The sequence below is a fragment of the Macadamia integrifolia genome, unplaced genomic scaffold (assembly GCF_013358625.1).
Source record: "Macadamia integrifolia cultivar HAES 741 unplaced genomic scaffold, SCU_Mint_v3 scaffold1326, whole genome shotgun sequence".
Classification (NCBI taxonomy): domain Eukaryota; kingdom Viridiplantae; phylum Streptophyta; class Magnoliopsida; order Proteales; family Proteaceae; genus Macadamia; species Macadamia integrifolia.
The window spans coordinates 37,619-60,306 of NW_024868161.1; the positions used below are offsets into that span (position 1 = coordinate 37,619).

The following is a 22,688-nucleotide window of genomic DNA, read 5'->3' on the forward strand; positions in this document are numbered from 1 at the left end:
ACCAAAGACATCTTAGGAAATTGGGTGAATATTGATACAAGTTGTGGATTATGTCATAACAAGCAAGAATCAATAAAACATATTTTTCTTTACTTTGAGTTTTCTTAAAGAATATGGAGAGCTTCATCTCTGGGCATTCAAATAGAGTTTTTCTCTAATCAACTTTTTAAGCATATTATATTTTATTTCTTCCAGTATGTTCCTAAAGATAACTTAAACAATTTCTTTATTACCTTCATTATTACTACATGTTACTATATATGGATATATAGGAACAACGTAACTCATGATCAGGAAAATCTAAATCTACATTTCGTCCTTCATCAAGGAAGCAAGGGGCTGCTCAAGCATGTATCAAGCCCATCCCTACCCAGGTGATTCCTTTCACAATACTTCTCCTCCATCCCCAATTTTAATTTGTGTGGGAGTCACTAGACCTACTACCAATATTTCAGCATGGGCTATTTTTATACTGGATAAAGATAATGGTATCTCCTTAAGTGTTAATTATATGATGACAGAAAATACCAATGATGCATACATTCGGGGGCTTCTCATGGGCATAAAGCAGGAATAAGAAGTAGGATGGCAACTTAAGGAGCATTGAAGCAACTCAAATGAATTGAAACAACTATTTTTTTTTTTTTTAGTACATCATTGCCCCTAAGAAAAGTACCTTTATTTTTAGACGTATATAGTCTTCTGTCCAAACCCATTTTTTGTTTTAGGTCTAGCAATGATGTGGTACTTCTATTGCAAGTTATTGTTTTTGAGTGACCGAGAAACGATCTTATTTTACTAACATAAACTCGTACAATGATGTAATTTCCATCTTATCTGTGTAATGGATTTGTTTTTCTTTTCTTTATCAGAAAAAAAAAAAAAATACAACTGCTAATCTGGTTGGTTGGTGCCTTGCCAGTGGAGTGCAAGTTCTCAAGAGGTTTCGGGCAACTCTTCTTCCCCCTCCCCCCTCCCCCCTCCTTTTCCACTTCCCCTTCACTCTCTATTAGCTGTAGTTAAAGTACCATAATACCACCAATTATCTCTCCTACGACATGAAGGTTTTTGTTTTTGTTTTTGTTTTTTTTTTTTTTTTTTTTTTTTGTGAGGGGTCGGGGGTTGGGGGAACCACTGATTTCCAGATAAATATTCTATTATTGAACCCCCAATGCTGACATTTGCTATGTAATACCCCCTTGGGGTATTGGAAGATGAACACAAGGAAACATCCTTACAGCCTAGGCAAGTTAACCTTGCAAGCTTCCTCCTTGTAGTTTTCTAGTGTACTAATGCCATGAGAAAAACTTGCATCGGGTTTGTCGTGTTAATGGTTAACGGGCAGTGTTCCTCATGAATGCCATCTCCTAACCTATCCTTGGACATCTGCTTTATGATCGACTAACATGAGCATTATTAACTCATGGTTGCAGTGTAATAACCCTACGCCTAAAGTCTTAACCACCATTGGACATCATGTGGTTTATTTATAGAACAATTCTAAGACATCAAATTGGAAGGTTATAAAACAATCTATACTAAAGGTGCAGGCATCAAAAAAAGGGGGTCTACCTCTACCCTGTAATATAGTAGAAGTATAATGCTAAATGCAGACTCTACATGACTACATTTCATTGCTTGTTCACTGCTAGTTATGTATTGAAATCAAAGGAAAAGCAGCAAGAGAGTGTGTTTAAGTTCAACATCTAAAGATAAATAATACAATGTTCTATGGAACAAAAATTTAACTACAAAACTGGATTCTCCAAAACTTGCCTATCAGTGCTATAAGGAGAAAATTTTGGGGGGGTGGGGGGGGGGGGATTTTTCCTGCAGAAGAAATATTACACAGCTGAGAAATTTTTCTTTTTACTTCTCTTTGCATCTCCTGTAATTTTCTTCCTTTGCTTCTTATATTCTTCATACCGCCATAATGATGACATTGTGTGATTCAATTCTCTCCTTAATCTTTCATTCTCTGAAATGTCTCTCAGCACATTGAAATGCTCTGAAAGTTTCTGCCTCACTTCATCTTCTTTCTCTGGATTTATGATATCCTGAATAGATCCGTCACTACTCATAACTGATGAAGACCCAATTCCTCTTTTCCTCTTACGGTTCGATATTCCATGGCTGTCTTTAGGGCTGAATGATTCCCTTTCGATGGACAAATCCAAAAATGCTTCTTGCGGGGAGTTTATGGACAGATAAACCTGATTATTGTTTGCAGTACTCATACTTGAAATGCTTGATGCCATTGTAGAAACTGTATGGTGATAATGTTTGGAGAGTAGGCTCAGCTCCCACAGAACTGAAGCTAGTGCACCGCTAAGGTTAGGGTCCGAGGCAAATGGCTGATAATTCTGCAGGCAAAATTGGAAATGAGAACTTAGTCAATGATAGCAAAGCACTAGGCAGTGGCTGGTGATATAATTGTTAAAGACAGAGGTTCCCTTCCAACACCCTCTCCTCCCTAACCACACCCCCCCCCGGGGCAAAAACCTATGTTGTGGCCTTTTCTGCTCACCCCAATGACCTAACAATTAATGGGAGAAATAATTAGGGAAGAAAGATTTGACGGCCAATTATCCAAAAGGAAGAAAAATAAACCAGACATGGTCAGAGTTAAAAGGGTGCTCTATCCATACAATGGTTGAATCGACCACATCAGCTAACCACATGGCAGATCAAAGACACCAGTTCAGAGACTCTGGACCTGCTGGTCTAGAAAACCTTTCCCCTTATTTTATACTTTATCAAGGCAAGAGTCCATATATAATACATATGTTTGCCAATTAGGTTGCTTCCATATTCCCATTTAGGGCCACACCATGATTCCCTATGTAATGGTCAGATGGACCTTTGTTGGTCATAATGGAGAAAATGGGAGAGCTTACCGAAACGGTTCCGGCAACTGAGCCACCACCCACATCATTTTCCAACAAATTCCGGCACTTGACATTCTTCTGAAGCAGATGTCTCAAAGTGACCAAGGCTGCAAAATCAAACAACATATAAATGCTTAAGCATTCAATGAGAGAAGGATTTTTTTATTTCTCGTGGGTCTACCTGCCATGCCCTCTGCAGGTCCAAAGCATAAGGAGAAAGTAGCCAGGCGTTTTATGAATGCAGCTGCCCTCTGCATGTCATGTTGTCTCCCTTCGCACAACATGATTTTGAGAGCTTCAGCCAAGACTTCACCTTGGTCTTCCCTGCATAACAAACATAAATTATGGATGAGGAATTACCCTATTAATGTCCACCCACCACACATAATCGTAGTAGACAAAGTAGCAAAAAACTAGTATTGAGCAACAAAGTTCATCATCTATCAACAGCCTCTAGAAGGGACGAGTTCGGGAAGTTAGATGGGATAATCTACTCAAACTTCGATTGTGTGTAATTATATATGTGAAATGATAAAGCGATAGACGTATGAGGAAAATCAAAGCTCAACATGGCCTCTTAATACTACAACACGAAAGATATCAATTGTGTCTGAAAACATATGTTTTAAGCTAGGAACATGGCCCATTGAAATACAAGTGTACTGCAAACAATTTGCTTAGAAAAGCAAACTGACTTTATGACTTGGACAATTTATCAATTTTGTATCAATATCTAGAATATAAAATAATTATATTGTATGTAATCATCTTAAGCAAGTCAGTTCTTGCAAAACTAGAATAGAGCAACAAAGAAAATTCAACCAATCAGCAACATTTGCCTCCCCATTTTTACACTCAGAATACTTGACTCACTGAACTTTAAAGGTCGGCAAGTAAGAGATGACTTTACTGTATCAAGCAAATAGTTTGTATCTCCCAGATGAAGAACTTCAGAATATGGACTAGATATTTATGGCATGGCTATTACAAAAGACTTGGGGGCAAACCTGTCAGATCTATACTCCAGTAGTAAATTGTAAAGCTGCACATAGAACTCATTTAGATCGACATTCAATGCATCAAGATTATTCCTCATCACTTTGAATGCAACAATGCAGCACCGCAGACGTTCAGATACAGTTAAAGAATTCTCAGGGGAGCAAGCAGAGTCAATACCACTGCAGGCAAGCATTTTGAGGCAATTCATGAGATCACCCATAAAATCTAAGTCGATCAGATGAGAGAACTTCCCCAAGCCATTCAAGCATGGAGCAAGGAGTGGATGTAGTCCAAACCCACTACAAAAGGAGCCATTGTTCACTTTAGACCTGAAAAGAAGAAAAATAACAAAGTCAACTACCAGAAGACACTTGCACTGAAAATCAACATTGCATGGACTTACTTGATTGGGACATATGCCTCAACAGATATTGCATGGACCAGAAATACTTGATTTTTTAAATTTATTTATAAAATATAGAAAAAGGAGAGGGCTCAATCTCCATGATGATGTCTATACGTTCTACAGAGTAAAAAGTGTTCCACCCATCCTCCTCCAATAGTCAAATAACAGATTCTTGGGTGTTAAGGGGCATTGACCTAACCAAACCCAGCCCATTTGGTTAAGAGAATTCTACCGAACCTGACCCATTTATATTCTTTGGTGTTAAGTGACACTGACCCAACCGAACCCAGCCAATTTATTATACGGGTTATGAGAATTCTACCGAACCTGACCCATTTATATTCAGAGTGGTTCTGGTTGAACCCACCTATGTAAATTATTTTTGAAATCACCTCTAATTGGGCCTAATCAGGTATAATCATGTAAATTTGAAGCTAACTCAAAGCTAATCAAAGGCTTTATGGAAAGTTAACACCCTATCAAGTGGAGATAGTCAGGGAAAAAGTTCCAAGGTGGCGTTAAGGGGGCCAGTTTGAGAACTGCTAGCCCTCAGATCAATAAAATCTTTGCTGGCATAGTTTAGGAACCGAGATATTCACTGACCAATATTAAACAATATGGACCAAAACTTTGATAGCTCCAAATCCATCCTCCATCCTTAAATTTAATGAGCCAAAAATGTGTTAAATAGATTATGAAACAACTCAACAGGAAAGAAAACAATCAGAAATATCGGTGACAGGAAGAATAATTAAGTCCAAATTTTCCTGCAATTAGCTGTTTTAGACAGCAATAGCAAATGACAAAATAGAGATGTTTAGATTGCTTCAAAATCAAATATATGTCAGTTCAGACAACATGAAATTTAGTCCAAATACAAGAAGCCGAGTAGGTAGATTGGTCAGAGTGGAGATTTGAAGAAAAAAGATTGAACTGAAAATATATTCATGAGATATTCCGGGAGAAACAGATATCTCGGCTCAGTGGTATCTTGATACCCCCCAGAAGGGGGAAAAAAAAGAGGAAAAAACCTACTTTTGAAAATCTGGATCTATGCAAACGGTTTACACCTGCCAAGAAAAAATATTTTGTTCTGGTTCAACCCATAGTCACATATGAAAGAGCAATATTCAACCCCTTTCCCACAGGATCTGTTGCAGGAAAGGGATAATGTGCCACTTTGTCAATTATATCCTCTATGGCAATGGCAAACCAATTCTAAGAATTTCTCACACAAGTATTCAATTGGTTGATTGTCAATTATATCCTCTATGGCAATGGCAAACCAATTCTAAGAATTTCTCATACAAGTATTCAATTGGTTTGCATCCTATGTTTCCATGCAATTCACTTTCTACTAAAACTAGAACTATGAGCCATTTTATGGTAAAACCCCATATAGCAAAGAAAATATGCTCCTAATGATGCAGATCTGAAGGTCTACTCAAGAAGGAAGAAGAGGGTCAACCCTAGTGGCTGATTGGGTCGACCAGGTCTGGTTTAACGGCCCACGGTTTGGGCTACTGATGGGGTTATTAGTTACTTAATTAGTTTCTAATTTAGTTTCTATTTTCAGATCTTAAATTAGTTTCTAATTTCAGTTGTTTACAATTTCCAGTTTTAGTAACTACTTGTTAGTAGTTTAGTCAGTCAATAATTAGAAGCTTTGAGTTTCTATTTTGTAAACACTACCCCCTCATCATTATAAATAAAGAAGGGCTCATACCTAAGGCCCATGCCTTTTGAATTAAGAAAAAAGATGCTGCTGCTGCCGCTGGTCTCTGTTGAGGCTTTCCCTTGTGTTTGATCAAGGTCTCGGGTATGGTGTTTGATCCAAGCGACTCCTTGAGACGAGAAGTCCAGGAGGTCTCTCAAGTTTTATTACTCTTTTCTCAACTACTTCAAGTGTTATTCTCAGAGAGCTATTGCTGTTACAATCAGGTATTTATAATTTTAATTTCCTGCCCAGAATTCCTGAAACAGAGCCAATCAGCCTCTTCTGTTGGTACCAGTTCCAGCCATTAGCCGGCTCCCAAACTTTGCTCGATTGTTCCCCTGTACCCCGTTAAGAATCAGTCCAAAGTACGCCTGATTCTGCCCAGCCGTTAGAGAGATATTGGAAATCACCCCTATCTTTGTCTTCTAGGGCCTGCTGTGTCCAGAACTGAAACCGATGGGTTTATTTCAGTTTCTGTTGGTTATTAAACCTGTGACTCATATTATTCTGTTGATCTGAACTTGTTTGAAGTCTTATTCAGTTCCTGGTTTAGTCCTAAAGGTTACTGTTGACTTGATCTCTGTGATAGTGCCTCTTGAGATCGATAGCCTGCTGGATTGTTAGTTTGAGTTCTGATTTTCTAAATATTGTTGGGATTGGTTTGGTTGTTCTTTGGTTTACAAGTTCCTGTTGTTTGGGTCTAGTGTAACTTATTTTCAAATCTAGTCCTACATTACTTAACAGAAGGCATCACAAGCTAAAAGAACATGGAGACGATGTTAACATCAGGATGACCCAAAGGAAAAAAGCATTTAGAAAAACTTCATTATCTACAAATACAATGGCTATAGATTATTGCTTCCTTGCTTCCCCAAAATAAGCACAACTCCACTAGAAAACTGGCTACGGATAAGACGGTGCACAATATTTCAACTGTGAATGAATGGGCAAGGAAGTTCAGTTCGATAATTTACTACAGAAAGGGAAGTCTAAAAATAGGTAATATTGAAATATAATAATGGTTTTTGCAATTACCATTTTCCCTGGAAATAATACAAATGAAGTATCATGTACTGTCTTATCTGTAGCTAGATTTCTAGCAATAATAAATAATAAAAAATAAGATGTATTTACAATCATGCATTTCACTTGTTGACAGCCAACCAAGAAGGTCATGAGCTCCTTCAATTTACTCCATAAAAGACACACCTGGTTGCAGCTGGCTGCATTGCATGCTTCAAAATGCGAAAATATGTCTGAAACACAGCAGAGAGCATCTCTGACTGCATCCTCCTCTTATCTTGCAAATCTGGGATAAAAGAAGCTGCCTTGAAATCTGCATTGACCTACACGAAACATTGAGAGCCACTAACGAGGATGAAGAATATGAAGACCAAGGAACAAATAAGATGTTGATGACATTAAGGAAAGTGTACCTCCTCCCTTGTCTTAGCTAGCAATTCCTGCCTAGTTTTCTTTTTGTCACTGGCTTGCAATTGATTTGGATCTTCGGTGCTCCAGTTCCTCTTCTTCTTTTTCTTGTTTTTGACATTTTCTTCTTCCTTTTTTTCAGACCTCCTAAGATCCTCATCAAATGACAAGGATAAGAGAACCTGGTATGGTAAAATGTGAGAAAATAAAAACAAATGAAATTATTTTTCAACCTAATAGCTACGAAGTACAAGACTACTAGCATCAGCCTTTGATATTAACTACTAGTAGGAAGAATATGTACCAAATTTTGTACATTTGAAAGTTATATAAAAAAAAAAATTTGAGATAATTAGCATGGAATAAACACTAGCAATTGTGCAAAATACCAATAAATAATTCACGCAAATAAACTAAGCCACAACACTACTCCAGCAAATGTAGAATTTTTCAGCCAAGCTTTGTCAAAGGAAGTCCCAAATTGTAACGCACAAAGCTTTAGTTTTTCTACTTAGCAGACATGTAGGTGTTTGGCAGCAGGGAAAAGGGAGGAATTTCCATGGATAAGATTATCCATGATTTTAGAAGATAGCTTTCCAAAGAGAAAATTCCCCCATATAAAAAAACATAAATGCATCATTTTAGAATGTATTCTCCAAAGCTTGTCCACTACATTCCATACCTGGATTCTTTAGGCAGCGAGGAATGTTGTGAAATTAGCATACAACCAATTAATGAAAGTGAATGCAACAGAACCTTCTATAGCAGCGTAAATTGAGGGGCAGAAACAGCGTTGAGCACATTTTGACCATAACTTCCAAAGTCCAAAATAAAAACAGCTGAGAATCATGACTTTGCAATGCATGGCTCCCATGAATTAGAAAACCAAGGGAGGCTCAACTAGAACTCTTGAGCAAGATCCCAAAATATTCAGTATGTTGACCTAAACTCACCTCCTACCACCAGTGGGTAGAAGTTTGTTTTCTTGTTCTTATTTTTCTAACTATTTTATTTCTCCGGTTTCAATTTGCGGGCAGCCCCAAAGGAAGAAAAGAGCACAAAAGGACATCAGGACACCAATTCATCTACCCACTAGGGGTGAGATACAAGCTGATAATTACTTGTGCAGACCAGTGGATGTACTTTAGAAGCAATTTTGTCTCTGGTTTTCTGAAAAGAGAGTGAAATTTAGCCACACCCAATGAACCGACATGTGTCACTCCCTAGTGATACAAACACAAAGCATCTTGTATCAAAGGACTGCCTTAACACAGAGATTTAAAAAAAGAAGAAGAAGAAAAAGTATCATCTAGATTAATACTGGTCATCTGAAAGTGTGTTGAAATTAGAAAAATGAGGCTGTTGCAAAATTTGTGATTCGATGCAGCAAAACCAAATCCCAACAAAAAAAGAACCAAACTCATTATAAAGGTTGATGCAGATAAGTCACTTACTTAATGGGCTTATTTTATAGCAAATAAACCTGAGGTTGGGTTATGTATGTGTTGGGCCTTTGATCCCATGGGTTTTCTTTGTAATGGGTAACTTTAATCAGCTTAAATATGGGTAGAAAGTAGGAAAATATGATTTAATTCATTAGTTTAGTTAGAGTCTTGTTTTGAGTCTATTTCCTTTGTTATTTCAGTTTTCTAGTCAGTTGAGGTTTCCCAATTAGTTAAGGTTGGGTTAGGCCTTTCCTTTTTAGTGTTTGAGTAAATTCTGAGTTTTCTATATAAGTTTGTAAGGAGCTACAACATTGAGCACGAATTTATTAAGGAAAAAGAAAAGATGGCTTACGTTGTTGTGTTGTGGGATGCAGTTGGGTGAGATGCCTAAACCCGAGGGCTGAAATGCCCATTCACTAGTTCTTCTTCCCCCCTCTCAACCCTCCATCGAATTCCCTTCCTGTTCTTATTTTCCTTTTATTTGTTTGTTGTGAGAAAGTGTTTGAGAGCTAGAACCAAGCCTATTGGATGACATCTTCTCTATTTAGCCAGAATTTCAGATCCTGCCTGGGATTAGGATCACTTGTGATTCTAGTTCTACATTAAAGGTCCTTACAGAGTTACAGGTATGATATTGCTCAATATTTACTCAGATGAGGGGTTTTATTTTCCAATTAAAAGTGGTTGGGAAGGCATTTGATCAATGGCATGGTTCGAGATTTCGATTTCGACCTAGTTGAAACCAAAATATTTCAGATTTCGGTCAAAATTAGACCAAAACCCATTACATTTCGGTGGTCAAATGGCCATATTTTGGCCCAAAACTTCACGAAACCCTAATTAAGTATCTCTAAAATATTTCTACTTTTAGATTGTAAACTGAAATGATAGTTTGGCTTTGGACCCCAGATTGGTATTGTACTTTCTATGTTTCAATATCCTCTCTTACATAACCTATTCTACATATATTTTAGTACCATAAAACACAACATTCAATCAATGCAATTGAAATATGTACTAAGAAAGAAGAAACATTAAATAGTACACCAATGACAAAAGTGCCATCATAGACAATTAACAGGGATTGTTTATTTAAGCATGTTTACATATGTTTGAAGCATTAGATTGGAAAAAAGAACACTCAAAGAGGTATTTTGGATTTGGACCCTATGACATATGGTGGCCATGTCACCCTCTGCTTGAAGAATCTCTCTAAATCCATCAAAGCAGCCCTATAGGTGGAAATTTTGAAATTTGCCCAAATGATGCTTCAAATTCACCCAATGTTGAAGTGGATGCTTTACAGTTGACCAATAAGTCTTGATCTAGCATAATTAAGTCCGCGTAAAAAATTTTACGCATTGTGCAAACCTATCCATGTGTGAAGTCATGTTTATTTCGAAAATCAAAATTCCATGTAAATAACCAAGCAAAGGGCGAAAGGAAAAAGTAAGCAGCATCACAACTTATTCAAAAGAGCAGGTAATATCTCAGGTTTTGGTATAGGTCCTGTAGCCAGACCAGAGACAGCCAACCACCATCATCCTCTCCCCTCACCACCCTCCCCACCCAAAAAAAAAAAAAGACCAAGAAAGCAGTACCTCAATAGAATCAGGATGCATCTGGCAATCATGAATCTTCACATGGTCTGCAATCAATTGAACAGCTTCCACAGTTGCTTCACCTCCGTGCTTTCCCTCATTGGCAAAAAGTGATTTTATAGTTCCGCAGCATAGTTTCCTAAAGGAAGTGGAAACGTTTCAGTAAAATGGAAGAAATTAATTCTTTACTTAATAAAAATGAAACAATTCAAATGCTTTTGCACCCCCTTTCTTCCTCTTTTGAGATAAATAGCACAATTCACAAAAATAAATAGCACAATTCACAAACGCTCAGCAACTAGTAACTTAATACAGTTAATCACCAAGCATTTCAATTTAAAACAGAAAATTCAAGTAAAAATGGCAGAGTGAAGATGACGCCTGACGATAATTTGATAACATTAGATGCTAAGACGGTAAACAATAGACCAGGAGCTAAAAACATTTATACTACAGTTAAGGTGAAGAGAAATGATGGCCTTGCGTAACCAAATGATGTGAAGCAATATGACAATTTAAATGAAAGTTAGAGGTAATCCAAACTTACGAAGGAAAAGGTCATAATTAATTGAAGAGAAACTCTACAAAGGGATTCCCTGAGATCTCCAAGCTGTATCTGATGCAGGAGCACTTCCATCGATCGCCCAAACACGTTTGGGAACCCAGACCAAGAACCGGGTCCAATTGGAATTTTTGATTAGTAGGATATTAGTATTTTATTTATTTACTTATTTAGAATTACCTTGTAATCTTTCAGTTTGGCTAAAGTTTCATTACATTAGTATTTGATTCCATATAGGCTGGTTTATATAATTAGGAGATATTTATTTCTATTTCAGTTTTATCTCCTTCTCCCTCTCTCATCTCTTCTTCTCTCACCTTGTGTGACCCCTTCTTATTCTTCTTTATTTTCAATTCCTCTATTCTCTTGTTGGTAGCACCTCTGTTTCAGGGTACTTGCAGCAACCCATACGTTGAATCAATCTACATTGTAAGTGGAAAGGTTGGCCCGAGATCTCGGTCAATGGTAGGGCTTCCATTGGTGACTCAAACCCTAGAATATCATACCTGAAAGACCTTTCTGTCGTGAATCGCAGCGCAGCAACTATTGCTGGTTCCTGCTACTCCACCAACCCTAATTTGCAGACTTTCTTTTACTTTACTCCTTGCTCCTTGAGAGTTGAGAAGGTTTAGTGATTTGGATTTGGTAGGGCCAAGTGTTACGCAGCTATTCCTAGTTTTTCATGTGATTTTGGCTCTTGGAAGAGGGACTGGTTCGATTGCAAAGTTTTCTCCTTTGCCACTGCTGTACGTTGTCAGGAGGTTGAAGAAGACAACCTTTTATTCCCCACTTCCATGATTCCTACTTGCCTTAATTTATTCTTTTGTTTTCCTACGATGCCCTTTCCTTTACTTCTTATTCTCCCATGTCCATAAGTTAACCTCTACCCCCTACTTTACCCTTGTTAAAGAAATCCTAAATACCTTTATATCCATTTTCTTTCATCTTCACAAGAATCCTTTAAGATTTTGATTATATTTACAGTCATACCACTTCCCTTCGTAACTTCAGAATATTTACAGTACTGTCACTCCTTTCAATTGTGGAGCCGTTGTGTTAATTGGATGGACCCATAAGCGAACCGAATAGGGTTTTCGAACCTGGGTTCTGCATCAGTATCACTATTTTGCAGGAAAGCAAAACAAATATATAACAGAGATTATTAAGATGACTTTTACTTATTGATCTACAAATTTATAAAATCCAATGACCCAAGTGACTGTACAATGATATCTGTAAAAGGAAGTATAAATCAAAAGGAGGTCAATTAGAAAATCCTATTTAAGTCCGGGATTAAGCACTAATGCAAAATAACACTTTCAAAAACATGTGGACTTGATGCTATAGGGTATGATGTGTTAGTCTTGGTGGGTATACCTAATGCGAGAAGGATTTGAATTTAGGGGCTGGCCATTATGGTTTTACAGTTTTGGTAGATGTACCTTTTAAAAATAGGAATTGAATTTAGGAGCTGAGGAGTATAAATTTCTTATGTAAGATAAACGGAATCGAGTGTTGAAAAAATAAAACTTGGTATAAGTACAGGGCAAGCGCTAGATCAGAAAGTACACCGATGAATGGATTAAATCACCAAATATAGGATCTATGCTTGATGACCTCCACCTTCTTATTGAAGAAAACAGAGAACAGTAATTTGTACTTCATAAAGGCCTAGAGTCCTAGACTAAGACTACCATCTTTTCTAATCCACAATATGCAAAACTAAAGGCTTGATTCACATATACAAACAAACCAAAATATGACTAGAAGTGTCGAAGCTTTCACTAAATCCATAGCATGGAGTAGAAAAGTTTCAAATCTCATGCTGTAATTTAGACAATCAGTACTACTATTCTGATGCAGATACATCACCAAAAGGGGCTTGTTTTCTTAGGAATAAGTCTAGGTTTGGCCTAGTTGGGTTGTATACATATTGGGCCTTTGGTCCATGGGATTTTCAATGTAATAGGCCACTTTTATGGGCCTAAAGTAAGGTAATTAGGTTTTTGGGTTAGTTCAATTGAACCGGTTCTATGTTGGTTCAATATTTTTTCTGGTGAATAAAAAATTCATTACCAAGAGTGATGAAAAGGGGAGGGGGATATACAAGCCAAAGGGCAAAGAAAAGAAAAATCCATTTAAAGAAGGGGGCCAACCCTAAGGAGGGAAGGCCCCAAGAGGCAACAATGAGCATGTTCCTTGGGGTGTCAAGAAATATGCGATGACGAAGAAACCGAAGCTCAGAGCCAACCTCGAAGCAAATGGCCTTCCAAATCATGTCAAAAGAGCGGGACTTGGAAGTCACCCAGCTCGGGTTCTATTTGGTTGGAGGAATGAGGATCACCATGGGACCCACACTGAGAGTGTCGACTTTTCTTGGAGAAGTATTTGTTCAGTTTTGAATTTGAGAGCTACACAGGGGCCCCACCTAGACAGCCAACGCAGGAGGCTAGGGAGGATGCCAAATTGAGAATTCAGCCTTGTTGACTCCTTTTTTTATTTTTTTGCAAAGTAAACTTGCACCTTTATTTTTATGTCCTAAGTTGGTGGATTAGATTAGGATTCTTTTTAATATCTTTTCCCTATTTTATTGGATTTGATTAGGAATCTTTTTATTAGTAAATAAGAATAGGATTCTTATTCTATTGGTTTCTTACTTTGTTAGATATGACTAAGATTTAACTTTTTGCATTTATTAATTTGTAAGGCCTATGGCCAAGAAAATAGTTATTGAAAAAAATTAAAATTGAATGGTAACCACGGGCTCCTTCTCCATCGTGGAATCTCCCCCCCTCCCAATGTGAAGCTTCTACTCCCTCTTCTCTCTTTATTTCTCAGCACTAAGGTAAGACCACCCCACCACCCGCCCCATTTTTTCTCTCACCTTCTCGTCACTCTTCTCTTTCTCTGTCTCATATATCCCTGCCCAAATATTGAAACAGCATGATCCACATCCCCCCTTCAACAACTTCTATCGTCACCCCCTTTTATTTTCTCTTGACTTTAGCATTGGTTAATTGCATCTCTCGTTAATCAATTTTCTCTATATTGGATATTGTAGTCCAGTTATTAATGGCTTATTGGAGACAGGTATGGAATACAACTACAGAATATTGAAAGGTATGCATTCAATTTGATACTCTGCTGATCATGTTCCCACCCTCATATCCCCATTGATGTCTTGTTGAATCGATGTGTTTCGTTGTGGCTTCTTTTATTGATTATTGCTACAGTATTATTCTATTTTTAATCTTTATGTTTATCTGCATGTTGCTGCTCCTGTTCTCAACCTAATAATCCTAAACATTAAACCGTCCAAGTTTAGTCTACTAGTCAGTCCTTGTAGGAACCCTACCCTCTAGGTAATCCCCTACATCAGTCACAAATGGAGGAGCCAACAAAAGTCATATCCATTCAGATCCACGCTCTACCTAAAGGCAGAGGACTTCTTCTACCAGGCCAAGCAAAAGCAAAGAACAATTTTTTCCAAATAGAGGAGGAAAAAGGGCAGCTGAAAAAAATATGGTTAGTCTTCGATATCGTTCCACCAAAGGCAGCAAGCAGGGGGAATAGGGATATGGCAATTGCGCAAAAGGATTGGGTAGGAAGGCAGTTGGAGAGGGCTCTCCAAGCAATGAAACTGTGGTGAGGAATGAGACCCTTGAACAAAAAGATCTTGTGCCAAAAGGTCTGGGGGTGAGGGGAGAAGTTGAAGTTCCAAGCGGAGGAGGAGCTGAAAGAACCGGAAGGAGAAGGAGACCAATGATTTTGACTCCCTGTAAAGGGGGACAGGGGGGATGGGAGGAAGAGAGGCTCAGATGTGGGCGAGGGAGGGATGGTGAGAAGGGTTGCACAAGCCATTGGAAATGATAGACGCAATAGAGGAGTCTTTGAGAATACCCAAAGAGTAAACAAATCTAGCTCCAACCACGGAAAAAGGACATCAGAAGGGTGCTAATTGTCAAGCCAAAGGGAAGTGGAGAGGCCATCAAAGATGGACTGGATAGCTTTCAGAGATACGGGATGCAGGTTTAGGATTGGTTCAATTTAAGTTGTCTTTAATTATTTATTTCATTGTCATGAGTCCACATCAAACTTTAAGTCATCAGTTCAATTTAAGTAGTCTTTAATTAAATATTTCATTGTCACGAGTACAAATCAAACTTAAGTCATAGGCATGTTAGGACTTATGTTAAGACTTAAAGTTTGACTACGTTTTCAATTAATTTCCTTCTTTATTTCAGTTTCCTAGTTAGTCTAAGTTACCTTATTGGTTAAGGATAGGACTAGGCCTTTCCTTTTTAGTGTTTTGAGTCTTTTTCATATAATTTTGGAAGGGGCCCTAGCAATGTACACGAATTTAGATTAATGAAAGCTTAACTTGCTTATTCTCCATTGAAGATCTCTCATGTTTGATCAAGAAAAAAAATCCTTTTGTGTGATCAAGGAAAGGGATTGGTGTTTGATCCAATTGACACCTTGTAGTGAGAAGCCCGGGTTGACCATCTTCAACTTATGTTCTTTTTCTGCCATTGCTTTATTGGATTAATTTGCATGTTACATGTTTTTGAGATTCATGATGGAAGAATCTGTTCATCTTTTGATAAAGTTTCAAGATTCATGATTGAAGAACTCAATTCGACCTTCAGATTGATCTAACCAGCCGATTGTCAGATATTTGTGATTTCCTAAACCACCCTTTTCTCCATTAAATCACTTGTTTTGCACCTGAACCGATTCAGGATTTCGGCATTCTGTTTTGTTCTTATTATATAAGGCTAATATAGAATTGAATGTCTGATCTTAACCTAATTTCTATTTGCCAAAATTAATTGGTTAATGACTATTTTACCCCTGATCTAGGTTACTTTTTTAGTTGCTTATTTCTGGTTCTGTTTCATACCTATCTGAGAATCTATTAACTCAAGTTTCAGACTTAAGTTAGTATAGCATAGATCGACTTTCCCTACTGCTGTTTTGAAATTCTCTTTCTGACCTAATTACCCCTAGTCAGCTGGTGCTATTTGCTATCTTGAATTATGCTTGGAATTAAAGATCTTGTCTATTGGCTATTGCTTTTGAGCCTTCCAAATTCAGTACTACATTATATTCACTCAAATTTTAGCGGCAGTATAACAGTCCAAATCAACTATTCAGAAAGATCCCCTTTCAATCCATAGAGCAAGAGCCAAAATATAGAGGGAAAAAAATCAGAACCTTACTACATCATCTGGAGAGCTTATGTTCTTTATGACAGCAGCTAACAAGTTATCACTGAAGTTGAAGTGAGGAACTGCATCTAACAAAGCACAGATACAACGAACTGCAACATGTTGGAAAGAAGGCTGATTTTCTAGAGCTATCAGCTTCTGTAGGTATGCCTGAAATATTTAAATCAGATGAATATATTAGCTTGATCTATAACAGGGATCAACAAGAAAATAAAAATAAAGAACCAAGACTGCCAAAAACAGCAACCATCATTTCTTCAAATTAAACATGGTACAGGCAGTCATAATCAAGTATTAAAGTATTGGTATCGGTCGCCGTACCGGTTGGCCAAAATTAAGATACGTATTGGAGGGTATCGTATCAGAGATACGCTAAAGATACGCACATAAATGGATAGTAAGCATTTTTTTATACACTTTTGCATAAAAAAATAGTTTAAAAAATCTATATATAACATGTATCATGCATAAACACTAAATTGAGAGTATCACATTAAAAATTCAAGGTTTGTAGTTGTCCCATAAATGTAAAATCCTTGTTCTGAACCTTGATTTCCATTTTAGTTAGAGACAAAAAATGGTTGGCAGCAACTTTGGAACAATAACCCCTCAAAAAATCGTGTTTTTTTCTGAAAAATTACCCATCTTGGCCATCATATAACTGTAAAGCACCGTATCAGTATGTATCGGTCAATATGTACCGATACATACTGATATGCACCGAAACATTCCGATACATAACGAAACGTACATTTCACCTCAATTTTAAATTTTACAGAGTATCGGTACGTATCGATATGTATTGTATCATATCGGTGCGTATCGATATACATATCGATACAACAATATTTAAAATTTCCATGTATTGTATCAATAAGGGCCGATACGGTACAATACGTACCGATACTTTAAATCATGGTCATAATCTTTTTGACAACTGAAAATATTATATAACAGAAAAGGGAATTAACATAAAGCAGTTCAAACAAAACCCAACAGAATAAAATCCCACAAATGCTACCATGGATAATGGAACTGAATTTTACCAACAGGTATGCAGGCTGAAGCATCCACTAGAATGAAAGGTTAATGATTATATAACAAGTTAAAAGAAACCTTAAAAGAGAAAGAACATGTATGAAATTTTTTTCAGTTGCTTAGTAAGTTGCTTGCTGTGAGCATAGCTCAAAACGCCGAAATCTCAGAGAAATTTCACTGATTTCGACAAGGCCGAGACAAAAAGGAGGCGAATTAAGGGATCGACACAATTTCGATTGAAATTTCACTGATTTCGGTCCTCTTTGTTGTTTGTACCATGTACTTATATACTTGCAGACAGTATTGTATTGTTGGGAGATAGTTAATCAATATTATGTTTTCTTCTTTCATGGAGCATAATTTACTTGTTTTACATGCCTTTCCTGTCTTCTAGTACTAAAACAACGTCTAGAATAGGAAAAATATTACACAAGGTATACAATAAGGTTCGGCATATACTGCCAACCAAAGGTGCAAATCCACACCCCCACTTTGTGTGACTTTTCTTGAAATATACAGATTTATATATGTTTACATAGGCTAAAATAAGGTTTCCCTAACGTATTGGAGCTTAATATGGCCATTTGCCCCCTCCCTAGGAAATGGCCAACCGAAACATGCAGGCAAAAAAAATACGCTGTTTCAGTTGAGGTTTCGCTAAATTTACTCATTTTGGTCTGCCCGAAACAACCCAAAATACGAGTTTTCAAACTATGGCAGTGAAAGCTACAAAGAGTTAAAAAGGAAGTACAAAATGTCATGTCCAGCCAACCCTAATGCCTGCCAGTAATAACCAGCACTACTCACAGGATAGGCATTTTAGATCCAGTTTCACCATTATAGTCAATTAGTCATACATGTGCCATCAACAGCCACATGAAAGTTGTCCCTAGTTCGGATAACAATCTCAAGATTCGAACTGCCAACGAAACATAAGAGGTAGCAGAAGATGTTCAGCAGTAAAAGTGACCTCATGTCAGGAGATGGCTAAACATGTTCAGAAAATTATCCACTCAAGCGACACATGGAATCTTTCTCATGTAATAAAAAAATGTAAGGAGATGGCCAAGCATCAGTTGGGAAACTAACCACTCAATCAATACATGACATCCTGATCATGGAATCAAAATGTCATTTTAATTAAAGGTTAACCATCCCATAAAGAATCGAACCAAACCTTGTATGATGACAGAAGCGTCGACTCATGGAACCGCATCTTCCTAATAGCCTTAGAGACCTTCATCTCCTGCTCCTTTTCAGAGGGAAGCCTGATACGGTAGCTGTTGCAGATATGAAGCGACAGAAATGAGAAGACAGTATCAGATGAAACGGTGATTAGGGGGTCGCAGTGGACAGCGACCAAGTTCCCAAGAGTCGAGACAAAGCATATACCCAGGAATGATGTCCTTGAAAACAGCTAATAAGGATAGCAGCCCAAGTTTAACAATGTCTTGATCTTCGTCTTTAGAAATCTGCAACATCTCTTTAAGGGATTTAATATTTGACTCTGGATCAGCAAGCAGGGCCATTCCCAACTCTGCAAGTTTACTCTTTTTCCTCGCAAATAATTCTTCAGCAGAAAGGTCCTCTTTCACCTCAGCCTAAACACAGCAACGTAGGAAAACAAAGAAAGCTAAAATTTCATTGAAAAGGAACTAAGGAAGAGTTTTCAAAATGAAAAAAGAAAAATGATAACCAAACAAAAGAATCACAATAGGATTTCTTAACAGAGATCACTCACCTATCAGCCTCCAAATAGAAAACAAAAAAGCCATATTAAACACGTTTAAGGAAAATGTGAAACCTTAATTGTCGAAGAATTGATACAATACTTAACAGATATGAAAGCAACAGACATTTGCCTGATTAGCATAATATAAGAATTTAATCATGTCATATCAAGCAGGAAAAAAATTATAACATACATGTACAGGAATTACAAATATGAAAAGGATCCATTGAGTGGAAATGAAGGCAAATATCTTTAAAAAGAATTACAAGAAAATGAAAAAATTATATATTATATAGTTATAACAAAATGTCTGTTGGTCATGTGATGCTAATACCATACACCCAGACTACCTTAAACATAACATTCTGCATCATGAGCACTGGCCTGCCAAATCAGGCAACAGTTAAGAGATTAACAGAACACCCTAAGATAATTAAGAACAGATGGCCAACTGTTAGTAATACCAAGACAAAGACCTTAAGAAAATGGTGCCTACAGTGTCAATTGCTGAATTACGTCAATAGTTCAAGTTGTCAAGGCACCAAGCATGCTGAGGCAGTGACCAGGCATCTTGTGGCCTTGTTGCCTAGGCAGGCACCTAAGTAACACCTAGGCAAAGTACATTCAGGTTAGGGTCTTACATTCTACACTTCACCACTTACTTGGGAGTGTAGAGTATCTCAAGGGCATACCCAGTGCACAAGCTTCCACCATTGCAGGGTTTATGCAGCCTTACCCCCGCTTTGCGGAGTGGTTGTTTCCTGACTCAAACCTATGACCATTAATCACAAGGAAGCAACACTGCCGTTAACCAATAGTAAGATTCATAAAATTTATAGAAAAAAAAAATGTTGACGAATATGGCGTCACGCCTAGGTCAAAACCTCACCAAGGCACACAAGTTAATGCCCATTGTCTAGGCATCGCCTTGCGTAGCTAGGTGGGCGCCATATTCACCAAAATAAGGCAACCTCACACCTCGTACATCTACACACACCTTGTCACCTAGGTGTCACCTTGGCACTGACAACTATGAATTCTATCACCCAATACTTGATGGCACCCACGCCAGCATTCATCCACCTTATATGGGCTTGAGGCCCTAATAGGTAGTGCACCTTCACAGAATAGATTGATGCTGAACTTAGTCAAGCACAAAGCACCCATGACACATGAAACCATGCCAGGAAATTGAATTGAATCAATTGAGAGGAACAAGTCAAGCTAGTCCCTTCCGTTTCTAAAACAAGTCTAGTGTTTATATAATAATTATTAGTAACGGGTTGTAAGGTAAAGAAGAGGAAGGCAAAGAGTGGAACATTTCACAAATCAGTCTTCTGACAATGGAATTAACTGATCTGATGGAATCCCTGCCCTTACCTTCCCAAGAAAAATAACCAATTGCTTAGATAGAACGCTTTCCCTATATAGGCCTCAAGGAGAAACCATTTTGATGTTGCTGCTCTTCACCATCTGCTGAACTGTCTCAAACTTCGGAACGGGCATACCCCCAAGCAAAAGCAATCTAATAATGATAGAATCATCCAGAGTGCGTTTCTGGTTTCGGAATTGTGGCACTCAGTAATCCCTGAATTTGAGCGCATTTCTTCAATTTTTGCAGGGTTAATCAGTGTTACTTCAACTTCCAACACATGACTCTTTTCTCCAATATTTGATTGAGTTCTTAAATCAAGTTATTCAGCATTAGAAAATCTATTCTTCAGAACCACCAAACATTGGTGAAACCTTCTTTAATATTTTGGAAGGAGATCACAGACAACAATACAACGGGCAAGCCTGTGGCCTAAAAGTTAAGTTACACTATTGCAACATGTTAGTCAAAGGTTTCAAAAATCTTGGAAACAACCTCTCCTACAAAGCAGGGGGTAAGGCTGCATACATTCTCCCCCCCCCCCAAAGAACCTGCAGTGATGGGAGCCTCACTGGGTTGCTCTTTATCACAGACAACAATACAATCATAAAATCAGTAAGTGAAAATTACCAGCACTTCTGCTTGAGGGTTTTCCTGCACTTCATCTACATTAGCTAAATCCTTTGGTTTCTGCTTCGCTTCTTTCCTAATTTTCTTCTGCTTAGCCCTCTTTTCTGCTTTTGTAAGCTTCACTATGCCCTTATCCGTATCATCATTCTTATCTTCCATTGCAGTTTCTTCCTCCTTTGGTGCATCATCAGATTTTTTAGATTCCTTTGATGCTACATTTATTACAGAACCTCTGAGTCAGTATACAATTGTGCTCCGAAAATAATAAAGCACAGACAGACAGGCTAACATGTGAGATTTGGAGAAACAAATTATAACCTGTTCTGAAATAAAGTTTCCCATCTAATGTCTTGACAGGAAGGGCCTCCACCGGATCAACTTCTAGCTCATCTTCGTTAGTCTCTTTCTGGAAAGATTGCTTTCTTATCCGCTTCTCATATAAAGATTCTGGATCTTCATCTTTCTGATCAGCTACACGAGTCACGTGCCTTTAAAAGTACAATAAAATTGAATAAAACCACTAAAAATACATGACAGCATATTACAGATTGAAAATCATATAGTGAGAACTCTTAAGTCAAAATGCATTGCTTCAACAATCAAATTCACAACTGAATTCCAAATTTTTTCAGTCACACAACTCAATAATTCCTACTTCCAGCGTATTTAACAGAAAGCCCCACACAAAAGACCAGAAGCAAGCTGGCCAATAAGGTGCAACAACCAAAAGTCAATTTTCAACTAATTCATGGAGACTGTCAGTGATTTCGATCCAATACTAGCTGCGCCAACAATAATAACGATAACTAAACACAGTTTAGACGAAAAAATGAAAAAATCAATATATGAGAAAAAATATCAAGATTTTTGAACCTCGTAATCGATTGCGTATCTAGTCTTTTAAGAAATCCAGCGTACGCTCGATTCTTCTTCACGAACTGCACATCATCGTCGGAGACAACTATTTCGTCCTCTGCAACCTCTGGAGGTAGCTGAGGTGGGAGGATTACCTTCTTCTTCTTCCCCATTCGCAATGGAAGTTCGATTCAGAGCTAGGGTTTAAGGTCTGTAAGAACTGAGTGGCGATACTTTTTTTCTTCTTCTTCCCTTGGTGCTTTTAGTGCATCTCTATTTCGCCTCTGCTCTGGAGGCTAAAAATGTCTCGAACGTTAGGGCTGGGTTTTATTTACAGGAATCGGGATGGAATCGATCCCCCTGCCGATTCCGGTTCAGATCAGTTGGAATCGGCCGGAATTGGACCCAAGAAACCTAGAAACGGCTATTTGATCCGGAAACCCAGCTGTTCAGAGGAATCTAGGCAGGAATATTCCGATTTGAAACGGAGGAAAACGGGACCAATCCCGACCTTAGTTTAGTAATTACGTATATTTTTGCTGTATTCAAACGTTTAATTGTTGAATTTTTTTTTTGACGTATAAATCGTCAGATACAGAAAAATATGCATTTATTAAGCATGTCGAACTAAACATGCAATTTCTCGTATTATTTATTTTAATAATGCTTTTTTATTTAAAAAATAAAAACCCAAAATCTTTTCTCCTTTGAAAATTAAAACCTAGAGAGGAATGTAAGAATACTCCTTGTACACTTCTTACCCTAACATTTATTTCAATCA

General features: G+C 37.7%; 1 protein-coding gene across 1 annotated transcript; it reads right to left on the reverse strand.

The window, feature by feature from the left end:
- Positions 1-1,634: 1,634 nt before the first annotated feature.
- LOC122063451 (nucleolar complex protein 3 homolog) lies at positions 1,635-22,199 on the reverse strand. The gene is made up of 13 exons (XM_042627155.1): positions 21,926-22,199; positions 21,371-21,540; positions 21,053-21,264; positions 18,711-18,919; positions 18,496-18,598; positions 16,267-16,430; positions 10,488-10,626; positions 7,447-7,623; positions 7,220-7,356; positions 3,896-4,216; positions 3,070-3,212; positions 2,898-2,995; positions 1,635-2,363 (listed from the first exon to the last, which is right to left on the reverse strand). The coding sequence occupies exons 1-13, from the start codon at positions 22,078-22,080 to the stop codon at positions 1,845-1,847; spliced, it is 2,547 nt and encodes an 848-aa protein (XP_042483089.1). The 5' UTR covers positions 22,081-22,199; the 3' UTR covers positions 1,635-1,844.
- Between the last annotated feature and the right edge of the window lie 489 nt (positions 22,200-22,688).

Excerpts from the sequence above, each read along its gene's own strand:
- LOC122063451 (XM_042627155.1), bottom strand. The coding sequence starts at position 22,080 with ATGGGGAAGAAGAAGAAGGTAATCCTCCCACCTCAGCTACCTCCAGAG. Across the intron at positions 21,265-21,370 it reads GAAACTTTATTTCAGAACAG|CATCAAAGGAATCTAAAAAA; the intron begins GTTATAATTTGT and ends TAATAAATGTAG. Across the intron at positions 18,599-18,710 it reads TTCAAGGACATCATTCCTGG|CTACCGTATCAGGCTTCCCT; the intron begins GTATATGCTTTG and ends TATCTGCAACAG.